Below are 14,712 nucleotides of genomic sequence, written 5' to 3' on the forward strand. Positions count from 1 at the left end.
TAACTGCAATATATTTTCAGAAATCTTCCAGCCTTCAGTTGATCCTCTCCAATCCCTCTCCATATATATTTATGAATTGCAAGTTTGATCAATCTACTGCTCCTTTAAAAAAAAATCCTTTCACATATTCTACAGAGCCTTGAGTTTAAAGATCTAAGTGAGGGTCTTTTGTGATAAAGTCCTTACTGCTGGAGATCAACTTTTCTTTCTACTCTCCCCTTCTGCCCCCACCACAGTTGGTTCCCGTGTCTTGAATCTTCTGCACTACTTCCAGCCTCTCAATCTTCAAACATGCTATTTTCTCTGCTAAGTATATCTTTACCCCTTTTTACTTTTACAAAGTTCTTTAAAATTAAACTCAAGAGGACTGGGAAGGGGCCTGAGGGGGTTCTTCTGGGATGTTAGTAATGTTTTATTTCTTGATCTTAGGGTTTGTCATACAAGATGTTCATTTCTGGAAATTTGTTCAGTTGTCATATGACTGACAAATAGTAGTTCCAGCAAAGATCTGTGATACATAAATGAAAAGCTCCTCTCTCCGTGCTTGAGGGAGGTAGGGCTAGCCTCACCAGCCAGTGACCAGAAAATGGGATTAGATTCCACAAAAGTTGTTCTATACAGTTCTGCTCCTACTGAAACCAGGGGACTGAGCTAAACCTGAGTAGGGGAGAACTGAAATTTAAATTCTGGGGATAGACATAAGTATCAAAGTATAGAACAACAGAGATGAAAACTGAGATAAAGATCCCTGAAGGCTAGAGATTAGAGCACAGACTCAGAAGAAGTCTTCCAGCACAGAGAGAACAGAAACTAAAGGGATTCTGGGCTTAATATGGTGACAAACACAAGCCCGTATTGGGCTTTGAGTTTGCTGTCAGGCACGTGTTTATGAGTCACTCTGGCTTATGGGACCAGGGGCAGAGTGGAAGTCAGTTAGGCAAGGGGCTGGAGCCACTGTGTGAGACACAGGGCCTTGGACACAAGATATTCTCAATGATAACTGTTGTCCAAGAGCAAAGTTCTGCTCAGTGTAGAAATTCTGGTTTGCTTTTAATTCTCTCTCCCTTTGCAGTGCCCATATTTCGTCCTTCATTTCTTTAATTTTTTTAATGGACTGTCTCCTACTTCTCACTTCTAATTCATTCTCACTGGTACCATCCTAGTGGTAACATATTTTGCACAGTCTAAAAGATTAGTTGGGCCAATCAAAATGACCCACTTTGGGGAAACAAATACAATTTTTAAAAAGTCAGTTAGCCATAAGAATTAAGCCAAAAATAGAAGGAGAAGAGGGGCAACCCTGGTAGGTTGTAAATAAATTACAGAGCAGAAACTTTGGGTATGCAATGGAAGCTGGTCAATGAAAGAGGTGGTGGACAGAGGAAACTCTTGGAGAGAAAAGGAAACACTAAGGGAAATAGAAGTCATGCGGTTCCTGAAAAAGAAACAAAAAAACCATCATTCACTAGAACCATCTCAGTTTCTGACATTTCTCCAGCTACTGTCTAATTTGCCCTTTTTATGGCTAAATTGAGGTCTGTTATTTGCAACTAAATGAGCTGTACTAAGATCATATAAAAACATCAGAGTTAGATGGACTTAAGTTTAAATCTTTCATTTACCACTTAAGAGCTGTAAGACTCTTAAGATAAACTTGAGATTTCATTGTAGTGACTGCAAGAGGTTAAGATCGTAAATCTACCAACACTATGACAAGCATATATATAGTCTGAGCTCTAAATTTTTAACTCTCTGTGATGGTTTTATATGTCAGCTTGGTTAGGCTGCAGTCCTGTTATTCAATCAAATAGTAATCTAGGTGTTATCATGAAGGCAAAAGTACTAAGTCAGTTGACTTTAAGTTAGGGAGATTCTCCTAGATAACATGGGTGGGCCTTATTCAATCAGTTGAAAGGCTTTAAGAGCAGAACTGAAGGTTCCCTAAAGAAATTTTGCCTGTGGACTGCAGCTTCAGCTTGTGCTGTAGAGTTCTAGCCTGATTTCTTCCCGACAGCCAAACCTACGAGTTCAGATTTGCTAGCTTCTACAATAATGTAAGTAATTTCTTTACTATATACTCTTACTGGCTCTGGTTTTCTAGATGAATCCTGCTCTGTCTTTCCTGCAAATCATCCAACCCTCAAAAGTCACTGATGGAGTCAGGACTAAAACCACTTGAGGCCATCCTGACCACGGTTATTTCCACAGTCATGGAATGCTGTAAGTTGAGGGTCCTACACGCATAGTTTTATGGTTATTGTTATAGATTATTGCACAAAGAAAGAGATAATTTACTCAAAGAAAGACTACTTGCTAGGCTTATTCTACTGGAATTTTTTTTAAGTCTTTGAAGTTATGGGATATTCCATGTTAGTAAGTAAACACCAGAGAATGTAAGATAATGAAATTCTTATTGTCTTAGTTAAATAATATTATTTAATTTTAATTATTTAAAAGCTACAAGTTACACCTTTTTTTTATAGATGTATATATGGAGTGCAAAGTAAAAGTTCCTTTTCCTCCGCTGTCTTCCTCTCCCACTTTTCTCCCAGGAGATAAGATAACTATGGCTAACTGAGCATGTATGTGTATGCGTGTTTGTATGTATAAATATACATATCCCTATATACACAGTACATGAGAAAGCATAAATGAGATCAAACTATAGAAATTGTTTTACAACACAAATTTTCTCACTAGTTAAGGAATCACCAGTTATCCATTTTAGCCAAGTGTTTGGTATTTTATATGTGGCATAGTGACCTTGTTTTTGTCAGTGCTTAGGAAAAATTGTGAAGTGTCTTTCTTCCTCTCGTTTCATTATGGTCTTAGAGAAAACTTGTCTGTGTTCTGAGATTTTTGTGTCCAACTGGGAAATAATATGATTTAGCTGAGTGTCAGGCCAGCTTCGACTGTCAGGGCTGCTCTTTTCTTTTCTTTTTTTCTTTCTCAGGGGTTGGTAGAGAAGACAGAGAAAAGCGAATACAAGAGATAATTAGAGCCCAAAGAGCACGCAGCAGGCTACAAAAGCGTGATATCTGTGGTGATTTCTAGGTTTCTGTTCTGTTAAGGGGAAGGATGGCAATTCGCTAAGATGGTACCAGCTTTGTCGTATCTTCTAATTTAATCCTTAACAAAATATGTGCAAAGGTAATGTACCATACAGATATTACAGATTGGATATTTGGGCTTTATTCCTTGTCCATTGGTTAAAGGCTAAATACTTTGTTCATTGTCACATGGAAACATGATGCAAATTCAGATTTGCCTAACTCCAAGTGGAAATCTTATAAAAGAAAACTTTTGTAAAAAAATTTAGATAAATTAAGCTAACATTTACATAATATAAAATTCTCCATTTTAACCATTTTAAAGTGTACAGTTCATTGGTTTTTAGTACCTTCAAAATGTTGTGCAGCCATCACCATCTAATTCCAGAACATTTTCATCGCCTAAAAAGGAAAACTATACCTATTAAACAGCCATTCCACCTTATTCTTTTCCTAGTCTCCTGCCAAATAGTAATCTAGTTTCTGTCTCTATGGATTTGCTTGTTCTGGACATTTCATATAAATGGAATCATACAATATGTGGCTTTTTGTGTTGCTTCTTTCACTTAACGTGTTTCACTTAACATCAATGTTATAGCATAATTTTTTTAAACTTTTTTTATTGTATAGTATAACATATATACCAAGCAAAGAAAGAAAAAAAGGCAGTAGTTTTCAAAGCACTGTTCAACAAGTAATTACAGGACAGATCCCAGAGTTTAGTATAATTCCTTTTTATGGCTGAATAACATTCCATTGTATGACTATATTGCATTTTGTTTATCCATTCATCAGTTGATGGATAGTCAGGTGTTCCCATTTTGGGATGGAATAATGCTGTTATGAATATTCATGTATAAAATTTCACTTGCACATATGGTTTCAATTCTCTTGGCTATATACCCAGATGTGGAATTGCTGGACACTCAATTCTAGTCCATATCTAATTTTACCTTTAGATAAACTATTTTTGGATTAATCTATTGCATATTTTATCCCCAAAACTTCTGAAATTTATTTATTAATTCAATTGGTTGAAATGAGACAGAGCCAAATTTGTTGGGGGGGGGCGAGAATTTACTAAAAACCAGGAGAATAGTAGCCTCATAGCAATATTTTTAAGATATTGTCACTGTTATGAAGAGACTATGTTTCAATTATGCCCTCTGCTATTAGAATCATTTCTAAAGGTATGCATTTATGAGACATTAGGAATCCATCTCATTATACCAGAAAAGGAATTATGATAACAAAAATATGATTAGACACTATATAACATAATAAAATATGAACACATAAACTAGGGATTTTTAATATTTACTCTTTCAAAATGTACAATAAGATTATAACAGTATAGCTGTGGGTACATTGGTGGTTCAGTGGTAGAATGCTCCCCTGTAATGTGGAGACCTAGGTTTGACTCCTAGCCTACGCACCCAAAAAAAACCCAGACAAACAACAAACAATACAGCTATGACTACTACTTTTCATGTGGATCTATTTCTCTGCATTGCAAGAGTTGCTAGCTAATCATTGTACAGGGATGTGGTTATTCTATATTCTCTTATGGTGAAGGATGGTCATTAGGGGCAAATTGGCAAGGTACTCTCTGCCATTCATTTTGCAGGATAAAACACTGTTTCCTTGCAATGATCTCTTATCCTTTCCTCCCTAATAGTCTATTTTGTCACAATTTCTTTGAGAGACTCATCATACATACATAGAAAAGATAGAAAACCTTTCAGTTGGCATTATTAAGGTTAAAGGACCCATCATAGAAAATAGGTTTTTCTCATCTCAACATTCAACATTCAAGCAACTCTCTTCCAAGCATTTATTTATAGTTGTGGTTGTTTCTAAAATATGGACTTTAAAAAGGATCTGTTTCCAGAGGATTTATTACTTAAGGCATCAACTCATTGTTAGAGTGTCTTCTTCACAGCCTTCATCCATTTTAAGATCCTTTATTAAAATAGCCTGAAAGTGGTCATTGTCTATTTCATAACAAAAACAAACAAAAAACATTTATATACATACACACAAAAAACCATTCCTCAGACTATTAATTTGTAGCACAGGCTTGGATAGTAATGCTTTGGAGAGATAGTTTAGAGTTACAATTGCCAGATTCTCTCATTAGGAGGTTCCATAGATCATGGTCTGATGGGAGAGTTTACTTGAAATCAAGCCCCAAAGAAAAAGAGTAAGAAAATCTATGATTAATACCATCGAAAACTAATGGCTCAAATAAGAAAGGATACTTATTTTAAAAACATCTGATGTTCTCACCATGCTTTTAACGATTTACCTTCCGTTCTCACCCTGCCTCAGAGGTATAAGAGAACCTTTAGGATGCTCCCAGGCCCTGCAGTTCTGTGGCTTCCCAATAGGAGATGTTTTTGCATTCCAAACTGCACCAGTTGTAACATTAAATAGGTGGACCTGTGTTCCTTCTCTATTTTCAACACATATTTTTAGAAAAAGACATATAAAAATATTTTTTTCTCTAAACTCAAAGAAAGTGAGAGTTGAAGAAAAACAGAGAAGACTGGGAAGATTGCTCTTCCATCCACTGTCTTCAACAGGGTGTCTCAGTGCATGTGTCCGTCTTTAGGGGTTGGCATCAAAGTCCCAACGTACGAAATGCGTCTCGCAAGTCGTCAACTTCATATAGGGGCTGTGAAGAAAGAGAAATAGAGTGTATGGCTTCACAATGGAATGTGGGGGTGGGACTTTTAAACAGTAGGTATTTTTATGACATGTTGGAATGTGTTTTGAAAGAAGATAAGGTGGGAGGGAGTAGGAAGAGGAAATACAAGAGGAAGGAATTGTGACCAGGAAAGAAGCACAATCCTGGGGACAGACTAACAAAAAGAAGGCATGTGAAGCAATGAAAGAAAGAGGGGGGAACAGAAGGGATTTAGCAGAGGTCTGAGGATGAAACAAAAGAAGGGCGACTGATTTGCAGGGGAGAAAATGAAGGCAAAGAAGACAAAGAGAAAAGTTTTCATCAGAAGAGTAACTGAGGAGGAATGATGAAGGAATAGAATATAGTAAGAAGCTCCAGTTAAAGTCTGTGTATAGGGAAAGAAAATGTGAAGCTGGGAAACCCCTTACCAAGAGAATGCGACGAAGCTGTCTGGACAGACGAACTGAATTTTCATGTAGCCCCTCCCAGGCCTTGAAAGTCCTTTCATGATTTGCCACAAAAGTATTCCAGCAATAAAAATAATCTTAAAAAAGAAATGGTAGAAGATAGTTCAGATCATGAAAATCAAACGGGGGGGGGGGGAACCCTAGCATTCCTCCCCCCTTAAAAAACAGGTACAAATTCCATTTTATTTTTATTGTAAGCACAGTATTAACTTATTAAAGGCAATTTTGATGAAAGAAATATGTCTCCCCTAATGCTAACACTACTTTTTCCATGGATGGAAATCACTTCTCCGTTCCCAGTCTAATGCATGCATAGATTGATTACAGGGAATTTTACATGCTGTATCCTATTTTCATTTATCATTTTAACAAAAACTTACTACCTTGCTGTTAAATATTCTTCACAAATATCATCTCTTACTGACTACATAATATTGTACCATATCCTGGCCGCTTTTTAATTCTCATTTCTCCAGGGTCTTGTCTCCATACCATTGATTCTTTTCCTCCAATATTAGCTGATAGCTTTGACTCCAGATGTGAACCAGTACCCTCCTGCAATTCTTTTGTACTGAATTTCTCCAGTGATTTGTTCTCTGCCTAATGGTGGCTACTTCGCTGAGCCCCTGCAGATAGGTCCCCCTTCCCACCTTTGAAAGTCATGATGGCGATTTGGACCCCCGCACGGTGCAGCCGCCGCAAACCCTCTGGCTCAGCCTTGCGATCCTCGCAGAAGTAGAGGCGCGCCGTGAAGATCCTCAGACTGAGGTTGGGGTTCCCTCTCAGAAAGTCGGCCACGTGCCGGGCACAGTCATAGCAGGGGCTCCAGGAGGTGAACCAGGTGACACGGTAGCACCGGCCGGGGTCCAGGTCCCAGTCTGAGATGTAGCGAAGAAACAACAATTCCACGTGGCACCCGGACTGGGGAGACATTGAGCATTCGGCTGGTGTTTATTCACTGTGGTTCTGGTAACTGCACACTTAATTCATCTCCTTCCCACATTGATTTTTGGGGGGACATTTGCTGTGATGGTCCTTTTGTTACAGAGAGGTAAGGCAAGTAACTTGTCCAGAAAAGCACAGCTAGTAAGTGTTAAGCTGAGGGTCTCAGCCCTGCAGAATGGAGTAAGGCTTATGATTTTGGGTGAATGGAGAGGATGAGTTTTGGAGGACATGGCTTCACACTAGCTCAGTAGAGATTTCATTTGTGTTTGTAAAGTTACTTTTTTACGCCTTTGGGGAGAAGGAAAATGACTCCGACATGCCTGTTGATGTAACATTGTGGAATTACACCCCACACACTGGGGAGGGGGTGTGGGAGTTGGGTAGTGGTAGGTGATCGACAATTTGTGAGAAGTGGTTGGGAAGACACAAAGGGAAATAGATTATGGCAAGGCACAGAGGTGTGTGTTGTAAGAGATATTATACACTGCTATGGGCTAATAGCAATGAAATAATATTGGCTCAAAATAGGACCTCTGCAATTGTACTAATTGTGAGTTTTCTGGAATTCTATTCTGGATGTACTCATTGGCCTATGAACTATGCAACCAGGAGAGAACAGAAATTATTCTGAGTTACTGTTGATTTTTCCTAGATTCTTTTTTAATTTTCAAAAATTGTAATGGCACAATTTGTTTTATTATATTTGACATCTAGCACCACCCCTCCCTCACCACCAGTTCAAATGTTCTCAGCATTGTTTTCTTCCTTGATCTCAAGGGAAATTCAGCTGCTGGGAAAATGGGAGGCAAGCTGAGGGCAGTCGTCATTGAAGCAAACTGAGGTGTTAGGATGTCTACCATGCTCAGTGAGGACATTAAATGACATCCCTTGGTGTGTGTCCAGTATAGGTGCATGGACATGTTTAAAAAAAAAGGATTTAGGGACCTAGTGGAGACAGCTGAAAGTAGAACGGTCAGCAAGTGGCTCTAAAAGCCTTTAGGGTTGGGCTTCATCTGTGCAGGTAAACTTTAATTGATACCTTGTTGCGAAGGTGACCAAAGTCCAGCGAAAAGGAGGTAGCACTATCTCGCCGCTTTACCACATAGCACAGGTAGGTCTCATGTCTACCCTTGGCCCAGCGAACATTTTTGAAGTGGTAAAGAAACTTCCTCTGTTTCATCAGGAGGCTGCAGTAAGAGAAGGGAGAAGATAAAGTAGTGCATCCAGTTCATTCTTGGATCTTCCTGGCTTACCTTTATATCTTTTTTGTCCATATCTACTTGAGCCAAATCAGAGCTGATGGTGAAGATGCTCTTGATTCCTTTGCTGAATACCTTAGAGCCACTGAGCTTGGAAGTCAATGTGAACACTTTTTCCTGCTTATAAATAAGACTTATTGAGAGCTACTCAGCAAGAATTTCCAACTCGTATTAAACTCCCATGACAGCTTTCTCCCGTGGCTGCCTTATAGATGCTGATAACTTGCAATTTACAACCCCCCAACTTGCTCCTTAGTCCTAAAATTATATTTTTGGATTTCTCCTCCAATCCTTACCAAAATGTTCCACATGTACCTCAAACCTAACATGGCCCAACAATATTCCTAAACTGCCTCCTGTCCTAAATGATCTCTCTTCCTCACTTCTCATATTCATCATTCAAATTCACTGATTCACAGCCTCAAATATTCCTTCCATTTGCACCTTCTCTGTTCTCTGTTTCAGTTCAAGCCCTCATCTTCTTTCACTTTCTCTGTTGTGGTGGCCTCTTAACTCTCATCTTGCCTCTAATGCCCCCATAATAACATTCTCCATGCTGTCATCAGAGTGATCCTACAAAAACCACGTGACTGTATCATTCTCATGCAGAAAAATCCCTGCTGATCCTCTTCTGCCCACAGAATAAAACCCAAACTCCTTATCAAGGTCTTCAGGCTGGTTTTTACAGATGGTCTTCCCTCAAGCTATATTTCTAGCCCTGTTTCCCAGTACCTTCTTCCCTACCTTTCCCCACTGCTGCAGGCCCCCCGTGCGGCAGTCCCCTGGTCTAGGCACCTTTCCCTCAGCTTTTGCTTTCCAGTTGCCTGGACACTGCTTTTGCATATCCCTCTGGCTGCATTGCTCCTCTACCTTTCTCCCCTGGGAAAACCTACATGTTCTTTAAAATCTAATCCCAACTTCAGCTCCTAGGAAGATCCTTCTCATCACTGCTATCCCAAAATCTCTAGCTAAAAACTTAACAATAACAACCCCAAAACCCTCTAATTATACATTGTCAGCTTATCATTGTCATAGCAATATGTCTTTTGCTATCAATTGAGTGCTGACACACCTGTCTCCCCTCACTTGACTTTCTGCTCTTTGAGACAGAGAGTATCACCTTATGAATATATATTTAAGATTTTATTGTAGGAACACATAACAAAATTTCCCATTTCAGCCACTTTCAACTATACAATTTAGTCAAGTTAGTTATATTCACAATATTGTGCCACCACTCCCACCATCTATTACCAAAACTTTTTCGTCATACCAAACAGAAACTTTGTGCTCATTAGGCATTAACTGTCCACTTCCTTCCTCCTCCTCTCCTAGTCCTGGTTATTTGTAAGCTACCTTCTGTCTCTAAGAATCTGCATATTCTAGTTGTTTTATATAAGTGAAATTATACAATATTTGTCTTTTGTGTCTATCTTATATCACTCAATGAAATGTCTTTAAGGTTATGAATATTCTTAAAGTTTAATATATTTAATTACTGTTACATTTGAATAGTACAGAAAAGTAAAAATTTTAAATTTAGACTATCACACATAGTACCACTATTTGGTGACAATTACTGGTAAAATTCTGATACTCTTCCCTCTAGTCTTTTTATAGGTATGTATTTACATGATTTCAATTATATTGATAAATGTAATTTTGTATTCTGCTTCTTTTTTTACTTAACAATGTAACCTAAATAATTTGTCATATTATTCATGCTCAGGGACTGATTTCTGTTCCACTCTTTCCCAGCACAGTGTCTTGTATATCATAAACACTAAAATGAATTAAAAGTTTTGGAAGTACTCTATGCTGGTCCAAATCTGTTTAAAGAAATTAAGAATAACATTACAGTTTTAAGCATAGTAACACCAGCTATATACTAGTGTGATTACTTAAGCATGAGTTGTGTCTCTGCCCTTTGTCATTTTCAGAAATGTATTTGCTTAACATGTGGGATCAGCGTTGCAATTTCATGGCATCGGGAAGAAGTGCAAAAAATTTATAAAGCAAAAGCATGGTAAGGAATTTGAATGCAGTTTGCTGGCAAGAAATTGAAGCTCTTCACTTACGATCATTATTATTTTTGCATTGCGGTATAAACAGTAAACTTCGTGTATTTAAAATGAGAAATGAAAACACCCCAAACTGCTACCACAATCAGTATACAGACCTTTCCAGTTCACTCTCCCCCCACCCCCTGCAATCAATTCTCTTTCCCTCATATCACTCATCTGTTTTCTGTAACTAGATTAGTTTTCATTGGCTAGAATGTCATGTAAATCATACATTATCTACTGATCTACTCTTTCTTGTCTTATGCTATTTCACTCAGTATAAGACACAAGGTTCACTCATGTTGTTATGAGTACCAGCAATTTTTTCCTTTTAAGTGCAGAGTAGTATTCCATTACACGAATATAACACATTGTGTTTATCCATTCACCTGTTGATGGACATTTGGATTGTTTCCAGTTTGAGATTATTGTGAATAAAGCTGCTTTGAACATTAGTGTACCAGTCTTTGTGTGGATGGATATATATTGAGAACTGACATTTTCATAACTAGATATAGGTGATAGTCTTTGACTTTAAAGATCAACTACCAAAACGTCAACTTGATTGAATAAACAAGAAGGACAATGGCTCTTTATAGCTTTTTCAATTCAAAGGCCTCTTCTCACACACATGAAGCTTATTAGAAAATACCTTAAACTCTGAAACAAAATTGAATTTATTGCCAGTATATATAATATACATATCAAATAGTATAAAAATGAGTCAACCATATTGTTCCCTTCTTTAAATTTAAAAAATTGCATCTTTGGTAGGAATCTAAAATAGATACTCACAAAAATCTAATAATAGTTTGCTTTATTTTAAAATGATAATTTATGGTAATCTCCATAGCTCTACCACAATTACTATGAACTATATTACATAATTAGCATTTAATAACCCTTAGCATATATAATTAGCTGAATAGATAATAGATGCATGATAAATGCTCTAGAGAGAGAATAAAATAAACATATTCTCTCTTTGGGGCCCAGTCAGTTTTAAACAGATTAATCATCATCTTTAACAATAAATCAGTTATACATCTAACCTACCCTCCTGGGCTGTATGGATGAGAAAGGGAGAGCAAATATATATCTTTTTTATTGCAGGAAAGGGGAGAACCTGTTAGCATAAAGAAGAGAAAGGTTCCTGGGAGTATAGAAAAGGGCATGACCTAGCTAAAGCAATTCAGATGGACTTTACTTCCTACCCTGCACGAAAATGCAATAGTTCCTTGCTTTTTCTGTCCCAGGTAACCAGGCACAGGGAAAGGAATTTCGTGATCGTGATCTGTTATTTTTCTTGCTTCTCCTCTAGCTAGTACCCTGCTGCCAGCTCCCCATTTGTCTCAGTGGAGATGTAAGATGTTTCTCTTCTGGGTACAAAGGATTTTACAGAGACAGTTTTTCAGGCCCTCATGTTGACAGCTGCTCTGGACAGCTGTGTTCCCTGAGGCAGAACAAGAGCTGCATCCCCAGCAATGCAAACCAGAGACAAATGGGTTAAAAATAATCCTGACATTCATCTCCACTGCAGTGCACCATCGCTATTGAGTTCTGCAGACAGCATTTTCTTTAATGATAATGATAGATTTCCCTTTTCTCCTGTTGAATTTCATCTTTCTCCTTTTTTGGTCTTTCTCTGAATTTTGACTACTGATTTTACTGTGGCTTTGTATTTCATCATGTGCAAGGATCTCCACTGGTCCCTCCACCTCTGACCACAGAGGATTGTTGACTTATACCTCACATTCATTTTTAAAATAACCGCCAAACAAAAAAAGATGTCATTTGTAGTGAAGAGATATTCAACAGTGCTTACTCTCAAGAAAACCTTCTGAAGAACAAGTTTATATTCTATGTAAAAGCATTAAATTGAAATAAAGTATGTGGATTAGGTATGATTCTTATATATTTTAGTAATCAGAAAAGTAGGAATAGACTAAATTCTACAATAAAATTTAAATTATCATAATTTATAGGTGGACAAACTGAAAAGCTTACAGAATCCTCATTTATAAAATGAGTTAGGCCATGTGTACGCAAATTCAAAGTCTGGTTAAAAAGTTAAAATGCCTAGAGGTCTGGCTTCCAACATTAAATCACCTATTTGAAACTTTTTCTCTATTATAAATCATAATGACTTTCAGGCAACTAATTTTGAATGTTTGTTATTTTCAAAAAAAAAAAACAAACTTTCTTACTATGTAACTAAATTTTTCTGTAAAGTTTCCCTAGGAAACTGTCTTCAAGTGGTTTGATTTTTGAAATGTGTACAAAATTGTTTTACAATTACCATGACTGTGTGTAGTATAGTATTACTTTTACTTTTTCATGATATGAGTCTTTAAACATTTGCTTTGCTGATATTACCATAAACCACTTGTAACCAAGTCAAGTCAGTATATGCTGCATAAAAGTTCTTTTGCAACACAGAAAAGAGAGTCACTTGGAGAAGCACTGAGAATTAGGTTGAGAGCAAGGCAGGTTTGAACAGTAATGAGACAGATCCAGAAAAATAAACATGTATTTTAAACAAGCAGATTGTGTCAGTCAGATAGAGAAACAAGAGAAAGGGTTAGCTGCCAATTCATTCCACAGATACTCTCTGAGAGAAAAGCTGGTAAAACCAACCACCCAGGACACGCGAGGAGACTGACCCTTTACCTGTCCATAGCAGTTTCCAGAGTGGCTCTCTTGACTCCCTGAAAGTCTTAGGCCAAGGAAAGCTTGCCTCAAGCACTGCTGCTTCAGTGTCTCTGTCAGATTTGCCCACATTCAAATCTGAGTTTATCCCTTTGGGCTCCTCCCCTCCCCACAGCACTGCCACCACCAGGTACCACAGAGCACCTTCCCCCTGATTTGGGTCCCGTGAAGATGGGAGGGGTTGTCAGGGGCAGAGCCACACGGGGTAGATGACTGAGGGCAGCTCTGCTTAATGCCTAGGTTCTCCTAAGACTATTTCTTTAAAAATCCAGTCCATCCTCCATAGGTATCAAAGATCCAGAGACAGTGGATACTACTTAAATTGCCATCATGGTAACAAATCATATCTTTAACTTTAAAAGCATGATGATGATGATGATGATGATGATGATGATGTTCATTTGAATAACAGCTTGTGTTCTGTGAACTAAAAGAATCCATTAACTCATTTAATTAGGCAATATCTATGGATCTGTATAGAGACAAGCACTAACAGCCACTGCTTTAATGCTGAGCAAGTAAACACAATCAGTTACAGGACCTACGACCCAGAAATTTTGCCTCCCAGATCACTGATTTTTTTCTTTTGGATTGCACTACCACAATTGCTAGAAGACTAGATGTTTGTACTAAAGAATGATTTTTGCCCAAGTTATCGATTCCACAAGATCATATTTTTATTTTGAAGTCAGAAGCAACAAAATCCCAAACAATACAAAAGTGCATATCACACCAGACAGATTCAATATCTAAATTGAACTTGTAAATAGGCTGGACTTTTCAAATAAGAGGCTTTAGTTCCTGCCCCAATGCAACTGGTATATTAAAGATTTTCCTTCTCCCTTCTACCCCACCCCTTAAGCATTGCATAGAATTTTAGTACCTACTATATGCCAGAAACTGCCTGGTATTGGGGATGCAATGATGAGCAAAGCAGCCTTTGTTCCTGCCCTCTTCCTTCTTCGGATTTAAATACCAATGATATGCTGATGATTCCCAAATCCATATTTCTAGCTTTGACCTCTCTCTTGAACTTGAGATGAATGTGTTCAGCTTCCCTCTCAGCATCTGCATGTCTGATGGTAATCTCATACCTTTCTGATGGGATGTCTGATGGGAATCTCATACCTGTCTGATGGGATGTCTGATGGGAATCTCATACCTGTCTGATGGGATGTCTGTTGGGATGTCTGTCTAACACTGAGGCCCTATTTTCTACCCCCGTACCCAACTACTCTTCTTGCCCCTTCCCCATCTCAGGAATGGCAGTGTCATTCTTCCAACTGTTCAAGCCCCAAACTTTGCGTTCACCCTTGACTTCTCTTTCTTTCATGTCCTAGTCTTCTCTTTCCTTTGCAGCCATTAACAAATCCTGTTAACTCTACTTTCAAAATTTACCCAGTAACTGCCATTTGTCATCATCTCTAGGTCTAGAAAGCCGGGTTATTGCATTAGCCTCCCAGCTGTCCTTCTCATCTCCATCCTTCAGCCTACTCTCTACAAAGTGGTCCAGTAGTCCTTCTGAAACAC

General features: G+C 38.1%; 1 protein-coding gene across 1 annotated transcript; it reads right to left on the reverse strand.

Moving 5' to 3' along the window:
• Positions 1-4,357: 4,357 nt before the first annotated feature.
• Positions 4,358-13,236, reverse strand: AICDA (activation induced cytidine deaminase). The gene is made up of 5 exons (XM_077167911.1): positions 13,144-13,236; positions 8,191-8,338; positions 6,857-7,127; positions 6,168-6,283; positions 4,358-5,727 (listed from the first exon to the last, which is right to left on the reverse strand). The coding sequence occupies exons 1-5, from the start codon at positions 13,149-13,151 to the stop codon at positions 5,674-5,676; spliced, it is 597 nt and encodes a 198-aa protein (XP_077024026.1). The 5' UTR covers positions 13,152-13,236; the 3' UTR covers positions 4,358-5,673.
• Between the last annotated feature and the right edge of the window lie 1,476 nt (positions 13,237-14,712).

Source organism: Tamandua tetradactyla, chromosome 7, assembly GCF_023851605.1.
Source record: "Tamandua tetradactyla isolate mTamTet1 chromosome 7, mTamTet1.pri, whole genome shotgun sequence".
Classification (NCBI taxonomy): Eukaryota; Metazoa; Chordata; class Mammalia; order Pilosa; family Myrmecophagidae; genus Tamandua; species Tamandua tetradactyla.